This window comes from Diadema antillarum, unplaced genomic scaffold, assembly GCF_040938485.1.
Source record: "Diadema antillarum isolate AM-2024a unplaced genomic scaffold, OU_Dant_1.0 scf00000207, whole genome shotgun sequence".
In the NCBI taxonomy this organism is placed as follows: domain Eukaryota; kingdom Metazoa; phylum Echinodermata; class Echinoidea; order Diadematoida; family Diadematidae; genus Diadema; species Diadema antillarum.
The window spans coordinates 890,824-909,237 of NW_027271096.1; the positions used below are offsets into that span (position 1 = coordinate 890,824).

Sequence of the window (18,414 nt, forward strand, 5' to 3'; positions counted from 1 at the left end):
TGTGTTCTGCTAAACATGTAGTTATTGTAAGACATGATATATTCGCGGCATGAAATTTTCACGAATTGGAGCCGACAGCCTCTTTTGTGGCATAAAATTTTCACTAATTGCCACTGGTGTGCAGTGCATACAGTGTAGACAAGAACTTCTGTGTGCATTTTATTTTCGCGAATCTTGGCGCTCGCGAAATTAAAATGCCTGTGAACATTCCTTGTTTTACAGTAAGCAAAAAAATAAAACAGGAAACTAATGTGCACCAGTAGTACGCATACTAGTGGTTGACTTCAGAAGTGTACAGCATTTGTACTGGCATGCAATGCATTGTGTAAAAAAAAAAAAACAAAAAAAAAAACTTAAGTGTGCACTTTACTTTTGTGAATCTTAACTCATTGTGAAATATGCGAAAGTTTCCAGCATGCAAAAAAAAAAAATCTGATTTGATAGTATGAAAGTCATTGTCTGTGAAAAGCTCCTGATGATGTACCATGTCTATTGGGACTTCAGAGTATGGTGGGGAAAGGTTAAAGGGCAAGTCCACCTTCAAAATTAATTTGTTTAAATAGAAGCAGAAAAATCAGATGAAATAGACAGTGAAACTTTTAACAAAGTCTACTGAAAGCTATGCAAGTTTTTAATTTTTTTTTTCAGTTGTGATGGATCAAACACAAATTGGCAATTTTGTGATGCACACAAGAGCTCACCCCCTATTTGCTCTGTACTTTGAAATTAGACATGTTTCACTTCAAATCAAGTAAATTTGTTTTAAAAAAGTACATGGACCCTAAATACAACTATTGAAATATATTTTCATCCAACTCTTGCATTGAAAAAAAATTGTCTGTCATCATCAGTAATGAAAATAAACAGAAGAGATTTTGTGGAATTTTATGCACAGAGCAAATTAAAAATGAAGTCATGTGCTGCACCACACAATTGTTAATTTCTGTTTGATTGGTCAGACCTTCAAAATTTTACAACATTTTCACTTTTAGGCAGAATTTAGTCAAATTTTCACTGTCACTATTTCAAATGCTTATGATTTTTTTTCAGGTGGACTTTCCTTGTAATGCATGCCTGCTGCAGAATTTCGTGAAACAGTTCTCAAACTTTTCAGCATTTTTTATCTCCAACCATTCACTCCTCTCCCCCCCCCCCCCCCCCCACCATCTCTTTCATCCCATCCCTGTGCTGTAGAATCAAATAGAATCCTTCCTCCACGCTCTTCTCCTTCCTCCATTGATATATAGAGTCAATATTTACACCTCGGGGTGTCACAGAGAGAGAGAGGGATGTGTTGGTTTTTATTTCGACATTCATGGTTTGCAAATGAAAGCAGAAGAGTCAGTGGCTGTCAGGTGATGGATTGCCCTATCTTCTCATAATGGATATATTTCTGATGGGTAGCCAGGGACATTTTCCCAACTTCTTCTGGGTTTTTTTTTCTTCTTCTCTCCCTTTCCCTTTCTCTCTCTCTCACACACACATGCATCAGTCTTTCTTTAGCCTGTTTGCATTTCAGCAAGATAAATAATGTTTCACTTTTGCACATATCTGAGGAGCATTAATAGAAATAAAAGAAAGTTCTCACATATTTCTACTTGCCATCCCACCACCACCCCCCCCCCAAAAAAAAAAAAGAAGAAAAGAGATATAATTCATATAAAACAAGTCCAAATCTGTATCATTTTAGTAGGATCAGCTGAAAGCAGCTAATCTTCCCATTCCAATTTCTGTGAAATTTAATTAAAAAAAAACAACCTCAGAACTTCTGCTTTAATAGTCAGTCAAACTCCTAGGCATGTTTAACATCTAGCATAATTTGATAGGATATGGTTTTAATGGAGGAATGTGTAGCATGGCTTTGTGTACAGCTAGTGAGGGGATTCCAGAAGAAAAAGGTCACATGGGTTGAGAGACCTTTGCAAAGCTCACTTCTCTCTGGTATGGTGTGGACAATATTCTGGAAAGATTTCACCATGGGGTAAAGTTGAATTGGCATTTTCTTGCAAAGTAGGTAAAGCAAAAATCAGGAATGTTCACATGATAGTCAAATCAGCTACAGTCTTACTTACACAGTGAGGATTCCATTAGGAAAGCTAACCTTAAGCCAAACGTGAATTCTACTCACAAATATAACCCTATACCCTAATCCTAATCCTCACATCAAACTAAACCTAAGACCCTATAACAACCCCAACCCTAACTCTAAGTCCTTCGAGAAAATAAGACCAGAGCAATTGGCCCAGGAGCAAATGTCATGTCACCCTCCATGACATACACACCACTCTGGGGCTGGCCATGCTTACAGTTTTATTCAGAGGGCCAGAATAGATCAATTGTAGTTTTCTGGAGTAGAGTTTGAGCAGAAAGCTCTCCCCTTCAAATAAAAGAATTGAGTTGAAACATTTCATTCATACATGTGATAAAACAAAAGATAATAGAAAACTGTCACATTTTTCATATCTACAGCTGTATGAAATGGTAGATTCCTATTTGTTGAAGAAATTTTGTAATCTGTTACGAGACTGTCTTCACATCAGCATCAGATTATGTTTTCCTACCTCTCTTGTTCATACACACACTTAAGCACACACACACACACACACACACACACTAACACTTTCTCTATCTCTCTATTTCTTTTACTCTCTATCTCCCTCTCTCTCTAACCACACACACACACACACACACACTCACTCACATGCATACACAGACTCATATATACACACACTATCTATTTCTCAATCTTTTCCCCTTTCACCAACATGCACATTTACTCTTTCTTTTCCTCTCTCTTTGTCTATCTACCTATCTATCTATATATCTATGTATTCATGTATGTATATATCTATTTCTATCTATCTATCTATCTGTTTATTTATCTATTTCTATCTATCTATCTATCTATCTGTCTGCCTATCAATTTTTTATCTATCTATGTATCTATCTATCTTTCTGTCTATCTATTTATTCATTTATTTATCTATGTATCTATGTATCTATTCCTATCCATCTGTCTATCTATCTATCTATTTGTCTATCTACTGTAAAACATGTATATTCGCCACACAAAATTTTCACGAATTGGCGCCGACGGCCTTTTTCGTGGCAAGAAATTTTCGTGAATTGCCTCTTGCGTTCAATGCATATAGTGTAGATAAGAAATTTTGCGTGCATTTTAATTTTGCGAATCCTGGCGCTCGCGAAATTCGCGAAATTAAAATTCACGCCATCTATCTATCTATCTATCTATCTTTCTGTCTATCAATTAATTAATTAATTTATTTATCTATCTATCTATCTATCTATATGTCTGTCTATCTGTCTATCTATCTATCTCTCTATCTATCTATCTATCTGTCTGTCTGTCTATCTATCTATCTATCTATCTGTCTGTCTATCTATCTATTTATCTATCTATCTGTCTGTCTATCTATCTATCTTATCTATCCGTCTATCTATCTATCTATCTATCTATCTGTCTATCTATCTATCTATCTATCTCAGTCGCTGTCTCTGCTGTATGTCCTTACTCTTTTTCCCCTCCTTGCCTGGTTTCTTGCCTTTACATTTCTCCCGTTCTTAGTTTTGACATTTTCTATAACTTATACCCTTTATTCAATTTCTTGCTTTCCTTCTCCTTCTACTCCTGTTTGTTTCTCTTCCTTATCCTGTTCATTCTATCTTCTACTTTGCCATTCATCTTTCCCATTATTATCATCTTCTTCTTTTTTTTATATCTTTCTTATACCCTCTACTTATGGGGGCTCAGTGGTTCCTGTGTCATGTCTATAAGGATTTTAGAATCATGATTGCAAAGGGTTAAGATCTTTTGTCAGATAATAGATATATGTAATTATGAATGCAGGCAGGTTCATATACAATATTTGGTATTAACAGAAAGTGACTCCTTTTTACGAAGGCAGGCAGGTTCATACACAATGTTTGGTATTTATAGAAAGTGACTCCTTTCTCCGTCTAGGCGCGTTGCCAAACAACTCGGCTCTGACAAAATTCTTATTTGTTTGACTCGCATGTACGGGATGATATTGATTGAATGAACAAATAGAAGGGAGAATGACAAGGGGTAAAAAAAAGTAGAATATGCTGAGGAGCCTGTAGGACAAGTCTCCAAGTTAAATGATGCATGCTTCATGCTCACTTCTTGTCAGATAGATTTGATTTCAGACCTGCCGTGGTGGATCATTTGAACACCGATGAAAGACATGAGCCTTAAACGAAAGTGACGTCCAGCTCCTTTGTGAGAATGCACACAGGACATCAACCCACTAGACGCAAATCAGATGCAAAATGTGTTATCCTAACCTATAAGAGTGAGATTTGATTGCAATTTGGGCAGTTTTAAAGCAAAGCTACGAGTGCTGCTTCGTAGCTGCCAACAATTAGGAAATTTATTAGTTGTTTGTAATTTCAGCATTTGACTGGTGTCTATCACCCTATGAAATTCTGATTTTTAGTAATTTTTACAATAAATATACTGTGTGCTTCTATGGAAAACAATCCACTTTTAGTAATTTTTATGAGAATGATTAGTAAATGTGCAAAGACATGTGGGCAGGTGTTGCGCTTTATTAAAAACATTTATGTTTGGAGCAAGTTTTGCATACTTCTTGTAAGAGTGTTATATTTGAGAAAAATGTGCATCTGGAAAGAAATTCCATTAAAAAGATAAAAGCAACAGGGTAAATTACTAATTTTTTATATGGTATATATATGCATCTGGAAAAATATTACATTAACCCATTGAGGACGGGCTGATTTTGCTTCAACACGCATTTCCCATAGACACTTGCCCAAGTATACTCGGGACTTGTCCTCAACGGGTTAAAAAGATTAAAACAAGATGGTAACTTGCAATTTTTTTACATGGTAAATATATGCATCTGGAAAAATATTCCATTAAAAAGGTAAAAACAACATGGTAAATTGTAAAAACAAGTGACAGATCTGATGATGCAAGAGTTTATTCTCACATCAAAATTTCGTGTGGATGATATGCGAGTTTGCTTGTCTTGAAGCGAGACTACACTCGATGCCTGAGAGACTTCCTGCTCCGTGTACAGAGGATGCTGGGAGACGGGATGGAGGGATGCGAGCCGAGCTGATGGGAAGGAGTCTTTACTCAGCTGCGAGTATTTCACTAGCGCTGTGTGTTTGCCATACATCACAGGGTCAGGGAAAGTACCAGATAATAATCACTCGTAGAGTAAGAGAAAAAAAAGAAAGAAAGAAAGATGGAAAAAAGAATGAATGAGAGATAGAGCGAGAGAAATGGACTGAGCTAAGAATAGACAGGAAGAAAAGGAAAGCAAATTGAAATACTTGAAGTAATGAGAGAGATAGAGGAGGAGGGAATTGGGAGTTTTGATTTCAAGAACAGAATTATTGTAGTGCAAATGCAACAAAAAAGGAAGAAAATAAGAAAGTACAAGTTATGACAACCAGTCAAACAGGAGAGATTTAGAGGGAGAAAAAAAAAACACGTATATAGCGAAGGGGGAAAAAAAGAGAGAAAGAGAGCTAATTTAGAAGGGAGAGAGTAGATGAGGGGTAGGTAAGAGATAATTATGTAATGGCTCTGTAAGTGTTGTTGCTATCTAACAGACATGTCATTTAAGATTGCCTGTGCCTTGTTCACAAGCATGGAGGAAAGCTTGATAGTCACTCTCGCCTGTTACCATGGCGATGTGGAATCTTTCAGATTCTATCGACTGCTGGCGTACAAGGGGCTACAGGATGAGATGAGACAAGCTGTGAGACAAACAAGATGGTGGATGAGATGGGAGCGGGAAGGGGAGATGAGAGGTGTAGGTAACTTTGTGGCAGGCAGTGATCGGGATCAAGAATATGTGGGATGGTCTGTGGTTGGATTGTTGTTTTTGTTTTTTCTTCTTCTTCTTCTCTGTGAGATGCAGATATGCTGGAAAAAACGTTCAAGGGATGTCACCTCCTTTCATGTCGCAAGCGAGAAACGGATTCTGCACGAATTTCCAGGTGTGGCTTTCCGTGAAGCGGATGCGTCAACATCCACTGTCCACCGTCCTCTGTGATTACCCAAGAGTAGGACCCTGTGAGGGGGGGGGGGGCATTAGTTACAGTCCCAGAGACTCAGAGAGGGGATCGTTGCGTTCCCCCCGGCGAGGCGTTGCATCCCATTTCAATCACGGAGCCGGAGAGGATAATGGTCAGAGCTCACTGGACCCGGAGCATTAGATAGCCAGCACAAGTCACTTAGCAAATTAAAGGATATGGAGAGATGAAGAAAGAGGGGGTAAGAGGGGTAAGAGGGGATGAGAGAGATGAGGAATACAGGGTATGATCACTTTAAGGATAAATCTATCCTTTTCCCTCCTTCCCCCCCCCCCCCTTTTCCCCAACAGAATAACTTCCTCATGAAAAATCATCTTTGAGTGAAGAAAATAATTATGCACCGCTGGTGAGATCTCTTTTTCCCTGTGGGAGACGTAATCCTTTCTCCTCCCCCCCCCCCACTCTTTCTCCACCCCCCCCCCCCCCCTTCGCCCTCTCTTTCTCTCTCTCTCCTCTCTCTGGTATACACTTTCACAAACGCATACACACACATGTTGTATATGGGTACACACATTTCACAGCAGCTTGCAATGGAAATGTTTCTTTTAAAAGTGTGTGTACACTAAGACGATTTCACACAGCCAGGCTAGAGCTGATATTATACAGCATATGTGCATAGGTACACACATGCATACAGACAGAAGCCAATGAATAAGATAAAAAGTTTATTTTACAATATTTGTAGTCTGAGTGTGTTTTTGTGCATTCTTTTTCCTCTACCTGCCTCAGTGTCTTCTCATCATATTTCTGTCTTTCAGTTGATTGACCCATTGAGGGCGAACTGATTTTGCTACAACACACATTTCCCACAGACACCTGCCCATGTATTATCGAGACTAGTCTTCAGCAGGTTATCAATGTAGAGAAAAAGTGTGATATATTCAATTTGCTTTTAAAAGACAATGTATACCCTCATCAAAGAAGTGGAAAGTTTTTACAGGCATTGTCTTTGAGACAGTCTAGTATCATTTCTGAATACTTGTCTGGCCTTTGTAAGAAGAGATACAAAGTGAAAATGGTGAATCAAATTTCACATCCCTGATCAAGTGGTTTGTAAGAAAGTGGTGTGTTGCTGGGCTTAATTCACTGTTTCTTCCTAGATTTAGTTGTACAGTCAACTCCAGGTAAGTTTATCTTGACTGGACCGAGAATAATTACAGCATCTACTTAATCACTATTCCATTTACCTGGTGTGTGTGTGTACAGAGGAATGATATATGTAAGACTATGAATGTAAATTAGGACTTTTTATTTTCATCGATTTAGCCAATGATTTGACGTGCGTGCCATTAACTCACATGGCTTTGACTGTATCTTCTTTTTCATTCTCTTCATATTCTGTCTGTCACTGTCCTATTGTCTCTGACTCTGTCTTTTTCCATTAATATATTACTGTATCCTAGCTATTTATAAAGTCAGCCCTGGTGCTTTCTATGTTTCTACAAGTAGGTCTCTCCAATAACGACGATTTTCCCCCTTGTCTTTGAGTTTTACCTATTGTAACAAGATCAGACAAAGTTAGGAATGTGTATCACTTTTCTGATTCTCACCAACTTTGATGTCTGCCATTTCCTGTCATTGCAGTCACATGTAATGTCAGCTTTTTTAATTTCTGTGTTTTTACCAGTAGATCTCAGCAAGTAAGGATTACCTCCCCCTCCCCTTCCCCCCACCCTACCTTGTCCATACATCTTTTACCTCCTGTCACAACCTCACACAAAACTGGGCTATGTGTAGGTACATTATACAGGGCTCCACACTAACTTTTTTATTTGGTGGCCCGATGGGGCCACCAAAATCATCAATTTCAAATTTTTGGTGGCCCGAGAGAAAAATTTGGTGGCCCCCCAAAAACAATAAAAAAAAAATATTAAAATTCCTGCTTTTTTTTTTTGATGAGTCAAATATTTAAGTTTTATCATAGTAAGAATTAGAAGCTGGACATATCTACTCATAAATAAACCTTAACAAACTCGCAACTTTTCATCCATCCTTTAAACAAATTTAACTGCTGAATGGCAAGACTAAGTATAAATATTCATTGACAGGCACATGGGTTGCAATATCTTAACATAGATAAATGACACTTTTCAAAAAATTTTGGTGGCCCGAGGCAGGCCACCAAATTTGCCTTTTTTTGAAATTTGGTGGCCCGACTTTCATTTTTGGTGGCCCGGGGCCACCGGGCCACCGGGCCACCGTTAGTGTCGAGCCCTGCATTATATTCATGATGCCCCTGGTAGGTTTTGCGCCTGCGCATCACTCTCGCATCTCGATTCTGTGGCTGGTGTGTGGATTGGTGCCATACTAGCCATTCTCTCTCTCTCTCTCTGCTGTATCCTCCTCTTCAGCTCCACCACTGCACCGCCGTATCTTTGAAATCTGATATCAGAATAGTTCTTTTAGATTTCCTTATGTTCTACCCTCCTAGGAAACTCATGTGCAACTCAGCACAGGCCGGAGGGGTTTGACCCAGATAATGCCTTTTGATGCAGTTCCCCCATGTCACCCAGTATCCTATTTTTACCACTCTTTTTGAGAGTACCGCCAATATTTCATTCCTGTTCCCTTTTTTGCTTTTACCCTTTCTGTTTTGTTTTTCATTTCCGTGGCCTGTGACAGTGTGTGTTCTATGAGAGGAAAAAAAACCCCTTAAAAATCAGTGGAAATTTACTCCATATGCACCATGTCGGATGTTTTCTACTAGAAATTTGGCAATATGTAGTATGTAAACATACAAATTGTTTCATCTAAAGGGTTTGAAAAGCAATCTATTGACCTACTCACTTCCAAAAGTAATAATAGTGGCTATTTGTGTGGCACACAGGTCCACCTTATTGGTGCTCATGGCGCTTCGAGAAAGATGAAATCTACATGTACATACATTTGCAAAACATAACAACAGGGAAGAAAATAACAAACAAACAAACACATACATGTATCTGATAAGGAACACAATTTTTCTGCTGAACATTTTGAATTGCAGTTATGAAATCTTCAATGTGTGAGGAACAAGAGCGTTTTAAGTTTGGATTTGAATATTTCTGTAGATGACCGTTGGCATAATTGAATAGGGAATTGATTCCAAAGTTTTGGTCCCATAACCGAGAAAGCATGATCCCCCATCCATGTTTGATTATGGGTGTTTTATTCTGGGTGGTCTAGCATTTCAAACCCATGGGCAAAACATTCTCTGTGCTCCTGACAATAGATTAATCATCATCAGTGGTATCAGTAAGGATTAATCAAAGTAATTCCGAGAACTTACCCTGAAAACTCTGCTAAACATGATTTTTTTTTTTTTTTTTTTTTTTTTTTTTTGCTTTGGTTTGCAAATCATCAGTTGTCTGATTGTCAGTATTGCATACTGTAAAATCAGAAATTTTCACATTCATTTAAATTTTGCAAATTTCGCGAGAACCAAGATTTGGAAAGTTGAAATGCATGCAAAAGTTCTTGTGCTGTCTGCACTGTCTGCATTGTATGCCAGTGGCAATTCGCGAGAGTTTCATGCCGCGAAAAAGGCCACAGGCTCCAATTCGCAAAGTTTCATGCTGCAAAACTTTTATAGCTTTACAGTATGTATGAAAATGTATTGAAATGAATTGCTCTTTTACTAGTAGCAGTAACACTTTATTTACAAAGAAGTGGTACTCTGTAGGAGAATATAATGACATAATTGAATGGGCAACATAAATATAGTGTTCTACAGTCATGCACTCATGTTTATCCATGCACTTCCTGATATTGCGTTGGCCCCACATGTTATTGATCTCCACTTATATCAACAAAATGCTGCTTTATGTTTCATAAGAGAGATATGATACCATTTTGTTTTCTTTCTCTGCTCTGCAGCAATCTGTGGAATCTGGTTCTACAACAGAGAGGACTGTGTGAAGTTTGCCCAACTTGTGAACAGGTATATACATTAGATACATGCATATTAATAACAATATATATTCATTCACATCTCTCAAATCATATTTGTCTGCACTTCATTAATTTGAGTGTGTGTGTGTGTGTGTGTGTGTGTGTGTGTGTGTGTGTGTATGTGTTTTGTCTTCTTGTTTAAGCTTTTCTTGGGTTAAAGCTCCATGGTGATTTCCCTTACTATGAACCATCCTCTACTAGTGCTGCTTATAATCAGGAAACTGTTTAGGCCTCCTACTCCACCTCAAAGCAGACTGCTGCTGTGTTGCCCTTCACATTTGGCAGTTTCCACAGGACTTATGGTGACAACCAAAAGCTCAAAGGTTAAGTTCTTAAACTGTCATACTTTTGAACCCTTGAAATTAAATGTTATAATGTTAGAAAACTGCTGACAGTAGAAATAGGTACAAGTGAAATGACCTCACTACTACCAGCTAAGGTGCTTAAAACAAAACCTAATTCAGGATCAAGATGTGCACTATTTTAGGCTCTGCCATCATTCATAGTGAGACTTGGCCTGACTTCCTTCTCTTCCAATATGGCAAAGCTCATGATGGTTAATGGTGATCTGGAACCTATCCTGGCACACATTGGTGAGCCACTAGAGGTCAGGTATAAACTGGTATTGTGCACATTACATCACATTACAAGTTAAGATCAAACATAAGTCAGAAAATCAAACAAGTCTCTGACTATTCACTTCTGATTAGCTGATACCTGAGTTAAGTTTGATTTTTGACTTATGTTTGATTTCATCTTTTTATGAGACAGGGCCCAGGAGAGGATATGCTAAGGTATGGGTGCAGCACAGATATTGTGAAGGATAGTTATAATCAACCAGGAGTACAAAACCATGTGGTTTGCATTCATTATTGCTTTCAGGAATGGTCATGTTGCAATGCAAAGAAATGTTGTCAAGACTTTGAGAGGTGGGCAACTGTTTCTTGTATTCTTGGATCAATGTTGCTCGAACTCATTATCGTGCAAGTTTATGATATTCATCTTGATAAAGGTGTCTCTCAAACACACACATTTTGTCTGTTTTTACATTATATTTCTGTGAAAAATATTGCCAACCAGTGTTAAGAAAACAATGTTGTTGGAAGGAACCACATCTTTTTATAGATTTTATGGGATCCCCTACTTAGCTCCTCCTATGTCTTGTTTGTTCTTGGGTCTTGTAAAGGTCTCAATGTTCAGACTTTTACTTCCTTCCTTTCAAGAGAACCAAACTTTTCTTTGTTGTTTTGCATCTACATGTATTATTGCTGTTTCCTTTCTGAATGACGCTGGGTCCTTCTTGTTTGTTACATGTGCAAGGACTGAAAGCTCTACTTCGGGGGGGGGGGGGGGGGAAAGGAGTTGCATTTGGTGGACTTTCTTTGTTGGTAAAATGAATCATTTAGAATTGAAAGCAATCAGTGGAGTATTTGACTTGTAAAAGTGATGAAGTCAGTGGTGACATACTGCTTCAAAAATATGCGATGCCATCATTTGTATGGTATGCTGTTGCAATTGCCATAAAATGATGGCCGCCAATGCTGAATGGCGGTGATTATATCTCGAATTGCGAGTGCGATATCGTCGAAACGGAGCACTGGCGGAACTAATGTGGCCGATTATTGCATTACGCGGAATTGATAATTGGCCTACTTCTACTTTGGCAGTGTATCGACATTTCTTTTGCAGTCTTCAGGAGGAACCCCAGCTGCGATTGTGCAAGCAATTTAATTACTGTATTTGGGTCAAGCCCTCTATGCTACATATACCAGCTGGCGCATATGGGTATTAGCTTTGTTATTGCCTTTTCTGCATCCTCTAGATTTTTTTTTTTAATGTATCGTATAGTCTTGGCAGTCAGAAACCAATTCTCACCTCATATTACAATCAATCACCTTTGGGGCCAGGAGTGGGGTAACAATTTTCATTGTTGATGTGTGTGCTTTTTATGTGAGGAGAAGGAGAAGGAGTTTGGGTAGGTTGGGGTTTTCAGTTGGTTTCAAAATGACCATGGAATAGTCTCATGTGTCCAATTCCTGTCAATTTTTCTTCCAATTTTTAATGTCTCTGGGTTTCCCTCTATATGATCTCCCCACCCCTTCTTTTATCCCCCAAGTTGAAATTTTCTTTCTTTTTTTTTTGGTTTTTGGATGTACTGTCTATCAGATTTGTAGACTTGGGGCATCGTGATATAACCCAGAGAGAATTATCTTACCATAAAGTTGTGCTTCCGGAAAAACAAACAAACAAACAAACAAACAAACAAAATAAAAACTTTCGGCATTTAAAAAACAGGACACTAAGTGTTTCAAGGGCCATCTTCACATTCAAATGTAGCTAACAGAATGAAGGAAAAGCTTAAATATATAATTCATGATGCTTTATACTGAAATGTACTTAATTTGAAGTAGAATGAAACTCCGTGTACAATATGACTTTACCTAAATACGTGAATACCGGTACAAGTTGACTTTTTTTGATAAAACCAAATACATTGGAAGTTCTGTTTTTTATCAAGGTATTCCAGACATTAAAAACAGATAATGTCAAAATATCATGTTATACTTGAAAAAAAAAAATTGTTTTGGCTGCATTGGCATATGCAAATTTGAGGAGGGGATGATTTCATGGCCTCATAAACTTGACATCAAATCAGAGAGATTATATTTTATCAACTGCATGAAATTATTACCTCCGCCAAGGGAGGAGGTTATGTTTTCATTACCGTTGGTAGGTTGGTTGGTTTGTCCGTGTGCAAAATAACTCAAAAAGTTGTGCACGGAGTTGGATGAAACTTGCAGGAAAGACTGAGAATGACACAAGGAACAGATTATTATTTTAAAACTTTTGGTAGTGATCCGGAAATTTTTAAGGATTTTATGAAGGATTTTCAATATTTTGGCAGGTAGGGTCAATGAACTTGGGAGTTCAAGCTGCACATTCTTGAGGTTTTCGTATGCACACTAAAGTGCGTGCACTTGTTTCTGCTAGGACGAGGCATGCCACACAGCTGAGGGTTTATGATGCAACAAAGGCTTCTAATTGGGAAATCAGGCAATTTTTCAGCATGCATACAAATTGATGGAAGTCACTGATCTCTATGGATAGAGCGAGATCATCGGTGGAAAGTAGCTGCTTGGCGGAGGTCTGCACTCTCAGAGTACTTTTCTAATTATTTCATGTTTTCTATATTTCAGTTTTGTTTCTTGACTGATGATTTTAAAGGGGAGGGTGTTGCAGTTTGCTGAATTATTGACCTCAAACGTGTCAATTGTATCATAAACTGTAGGCTTGACAGGTGATAGTGTCTTCATCTTATTGATGGGCTTGTTACATTTAGCAGTACCTCTTTTATTTTTAGACATGTTAGCTTAAATTTCATTGCTTTTTTTTTCAACATATAATTATGTTCAGTCTTTAATGATACATCTAACTATTCTTTGTTTTCATTTTCATCTTTATCCATAAAAATCAATGTAGTAATGTTTTTAGTATGATTTTCCCTCCCCCCCCCCCCCCCCGCCCAAAGTTAGTGTTGATGATTTTAAAAGGACATGATGACTCCATCATGCATTCCAGTCAAAAAATTTCTTCAGTGATCATTGTACCTAATGCCAGGTTTCCACTGAAAGTTTGCTTTTTTTGTTGTTGACAAGCATTTACCAGGGTTTGCCTGGTGCATTAATGTGTCGGGGAGGATTGTTCCACAACAGGATGCAAAACAGCGGCCGCTCATGCAACCAAATAGATTTGCCTCCATACGGATAACACTCAAACGAGAGAAAATTTCACACCACGCTGACTGTCTTACATACATCTTGTGCAAGTGTCAGATCAGATACAGCCCCCTGTTTTTCCACTGCAGACAGTTCTAGGGTAAAGGTCTCAAAACATATCCCATTGAAGTGTTCTCTCATGTTATGTGTATATAAAGCTGTCCAGTATGTTCAACTGACACTTTTTATCATGATACGAGAAAATGAATTAATTCTGGGCAGTGTCCAAATTAGTGAATTCTGGCATTGAGTTGTTGTTTTTTCATTGCAAGTAATTAACATATTACCCTTCTTCAACTTAACAAGAAACACACACGCACACACACATACGCACACTTACCCATGGTGTCAAACGAGGACACACATACGAACTTAACATTTAAACCGAGGACGTCCTCAGTAGGCAGACCATTCCAAACGGTCTGCTTTTGCATGCTTTTGCAAGTAGGGGTACATGTTTGTAGGTCCTCGATTAGCATTTGTCCTTGGTTGGATGGTAATATACAAATGAGTCCTCGGTTGACAAGGGTCCTACTGACACACAGTTCCTCGGTTATGTGGTAAAATTCTTATGGGTAGAACAGGTCCTCGGTTTCCACCATATATAGACACACGCACACGTACACACACACACACACACACACACACACACACACACACACACACACACACACATACACACACAAATAGGTGTAAGAATTCATTAATCTTAAATAAAAACGCAGTACAGCTACATGCTGAAGGATTAGAACCAGCACTGGCTGTCAGACAGAAGCTTTATGGTCTAGTGGATATGATGCCTGTCAGTAATCAGGAGATTGTTGGTTCAAATCCAACCTGAGTTTGTATGCCACATGATTTTTTTATCACAGCTACACTAAAAAACACAGAATAATCAGTCCTTGTTTATCTTTCAGAAGGGCAATCTAGGCAGTTTATTTTTAGGACTGTAGCATTTGCTTGCCAGATTTTGTTTTGCAAAGCTCTTCTCCAATAGTGCTCTCATGTTAAAAGGCAAGGTCGATGTGATAGATAACATGAAGCGGGGGACACTATTTTCCTGCCGGAGGACAGCGTCTCCTCTGACGCCGGCAACGGGCTGAAGCGTGGCTCATCGATGTATCGATGCGGGCGCACATTCGCGACGGGAGGAAAGTCGCTGGAGCGCAAGAACGCCACCACACCTCACTTCCCACGTCATCGTATCGTAGCTGCTGTTCCAAACTGGCACGCATGTTAGCATCCCAGCCCCCCTTTACCTCAATATGTCTTTTCAATTCACATGGGGAAGGGGAGGGGGGGGGGGGGGAGAGTGGAAATCATGTGTATTCGGAATCCAGCGACATTGCTTTCATTTGTCGAGTGTCAGTCTGCTGATATTGACTGGTAATCATTAGTAAGAAAGAGTCTTTTCCGTAGTAACATTCACTGTTTTAAGATGTGTAGGGATCATAGTGTATAGATTTTTTATGTTTGTTTATTAGTGCTGTTGAGATTCAATTGTGATTTTTGACTATTGTTTGAATTATCATTCAATGAGTTGCTCTTTTTTTTCTAAGTGCAGACATCATGGGTTTTTCTTTTTTTAATCCTTAGTGGAGAGCATGAAAGATGGAAAGTGTGCATTAAATGACTGTTAGCTTTAAAATAGCAAAATTCATTTGTTAGTTTATTGGTTTGTTTTGGAGTTTTTTTATAATGGTTTCTTTGGTGAATAACTTTCACCCGCACTTACGAGTGTGTGACAGCAATGATAGCATGAAGAAATTAATTCCTTGGTATTATTTCTCCTCAAAGAGGCTTAAAAGATGTTTTGAAAGAAACAAACAAGATTGTGAGAGAAACTTAACATCTTATGATGTGGGTACACCAGATGCACTCTGGTGGTTGCAAGACATTCACTGATTCAGCATTTTACGAAAAGACTTTGGGTAACATTATGCCCTGTCTGTCTGAGTGGTTGGCAATCACTTGTCAAGAAGCATCTCTGTTTCCTCCTATTTTTTAAAGGTCTTCATTCACAAACAATATCTCATCTTGTAGTTAATATTGTGCAGCAGGGTAGCACAATTTTGAATTTTCGAGCATGTAATAAAACTTGAAGATATTCTTTAAATTACATCAGACATATTTCTTTTTTTAATACTTGGGGGCATCTCTCAGTCAGCCAGCCATGAGAATGATTAATTTTCTGACATACATATGTGTGTGCTCCAGAATCAAAGCTAGGCTGATATTGTTACCATTATCATTCCATGCCTGCTTGAGCCCACCTTTCTGATAGACCCCAAACAATGTTTTCTGCAAGTACAGTGTAAGATCCAGCGACTGTATGAAGCATAGTTTACCGCTGCATAAAAGGGTAACCATTTGGTGTGTTTGTCACAGAAACATGTGACCCGCTACAACAAAATGATCCTAAAGTCGGGCGAGGTCGATTATTTGAAAATTGCGTGACACAATTCCCTAATCTTTCTGCTTTAAATTGACATATAACACGTCTTATAAAAATAATCGACTGCGGAGATATCGATGTTTAAAAGAGAGCATGTCAAGACGTCTGGGAAATCACTGTTTTGAGAAAAGCGCCCTAAAAGTTCTCCTTGCGACGCAATCACAATCAAGAGACACGCAAGTCAGTATTTCACCTCCGGACAATAGAAGTTAAGCCCTAGCAACCCCCGAAATGCTCATTCAAACACAGCGTCGGCGGTCTCCTCACCGACCAATCAGTGACCAGGATGTCAGGAGAAGCGGCTAGGCATAGCACAACCCACCCGCAAGCACCAGTTGACTGGGCAGTGTGCGAGCTTCACGCTTCGGTTAGCGGCAAGCAGCAAACTGACCAATGAGATCACTCTGGTCGTTGTTAGGGGCGGAGCCTATGTGTGGCGCTCAATCCAAATGTTCGAACCAGTTTCTGCTTCGTTGAAACGCCAAAAAAACATGGCCCAGAAAAACGATATTTTTTGGTCTTTCCTTTCGTCATTTTGCTTCAAAATTTCGACAGATGATAGAAGACATGTCAGACTCTAATAATATGTCAAATTCAGAAAATCGTAAGTTTGACCAATTTTGATGCTCTAACTTCAAACTCGATTTTCACGGCTTCGACCGTGCGCGACTTTAGGACCATTTTGTTGTAGCGGGTCACATATACTCCAGACAAAGGAGTCACTACCTATGGATGCCAGTTTGCCCTATGCAAAGTCTATGAAGTTCATAGAGTCTCGGAAGGGAATTAGCTAAGAATGCTTTCAAAATTGGTGGATTCCGACTCAGCGTGCCTGTCAAAAGTATGCAGTGCATTGTTGGGCATGGTGCAACTTTTCTATATCACCAAAATATAATTATGCTTATCTGGTATTTTAACCAAGATTATATTACAAGGATACATGAACCTATCTTGAAAGTTTTGGGGATATCGACATATCAGGCAGTAGATGCAATAATGTACACTTTTGTTATCAGTTATGATTTAGACAGAGCTGAGCAAGATTCTTCTCATGCTTCATCCTGATTGCCAATGCTGAAAAACAAAATGCTAACATGGATAGGCATTGATGGGACTCTATAAAGTGTCATCCTTCAATTCTATCACATTTTATTGTTGAATTCAAACTTGGGATGGCTTTAAATTGTGATAAATAATTTAAAAATTCCCAGGGGTCTGGTCGACCGAAAGTGAATGAAATATTTCATATATATTTTTTCTTGATGTGATTTAAATGGCAAAAATAAGCTGTCGTAGAATAAGAGGGTTTGATACATCCTCGTCACATCGCACAAGGATCATAAATTGATTTTTTGTTTTTAAAGTTCCAGGTGAGTACATGGGTAGTCACTTTATTAAGTTACAAAAAAATAGTCTTTTCATGTCCAGGACAATCACAATGATTTCCAATTAAGGCTTTCACCGTGTAGGAGTAACAGATACCCTCAGTGTCTGCTGGAATGCTTTTCATCGCTGGAGATATCCATAAAATTGATTATTTGCAGAAACATTGTGAGGAAATGGCAAAAAAAATGGAGAAAATCTATATGCTGCAATTTCCTTCTTTTTTTCTTTAATTTAATTTGTGAGGAGGATAACTCATTTCTGCTTGGCTAGCTGGTTTGCTGTTGTTGTTGTTGCTGCTGAGTTATCCCTCTCCCCCAAACAGGAAGTGGAAACATCTGCTTTCCTCTCCCAAGTCTGCACTAATCCATTCCTGCCTGTGACAGGGCTTGTATCCTTGTAATTATGTGACAAATTACTCTCTGCCTTTTTCCCCCCCATCCTTCTCTCTCTCGCTCTCTTTCTCCACCGTTCTCTCTTCCTCCCTTCCTCCATCTTTTTTTTGACTATCATCTGTCTTTCTGCATTTCTGATTTTTAGATTATTTATACCCATATTTCATTTATCACAGCAACCAGCTTTCTTCTTGATATGTTTGTTACTATTTCTCAAATTTTACTCTGCATTTTTTCAAGTCCATCCGTGAACTATTCATCTGTTTCTCGGTTTATCATTGACAACTTACTGTAAAACAAGATATTTTCACGTCATGAAATTTTTGTGAATTGAAGCCAACGGCTTTATGCAGCATGAAATTTT

General features: G+C 38.5%; 1 protein-coding gene across 1 annotated transcript in view; it reads left to right on the forward strand.

Moving 5' to 3' along the window:
* The window catches only part of LOC139724087 (mRNA-decapping enzyme 1B-like), a 140,201-nt gene that overhangs the window by 109,554 nt on the left and 12,233 nt on the right, over positions 1–18,414 (forward strand). Inside the window, exon 4 of the mRNA XM_071635288.1 lies at positions 9,967–10,030. Within this exon, the coding sequence (XP_071491389.1) occupies positions 9,967–10,030 (64 nt within the window). The remainder of the gene's footprint in view (positions 1–9,966; positions 10,031–18,414) is intronic.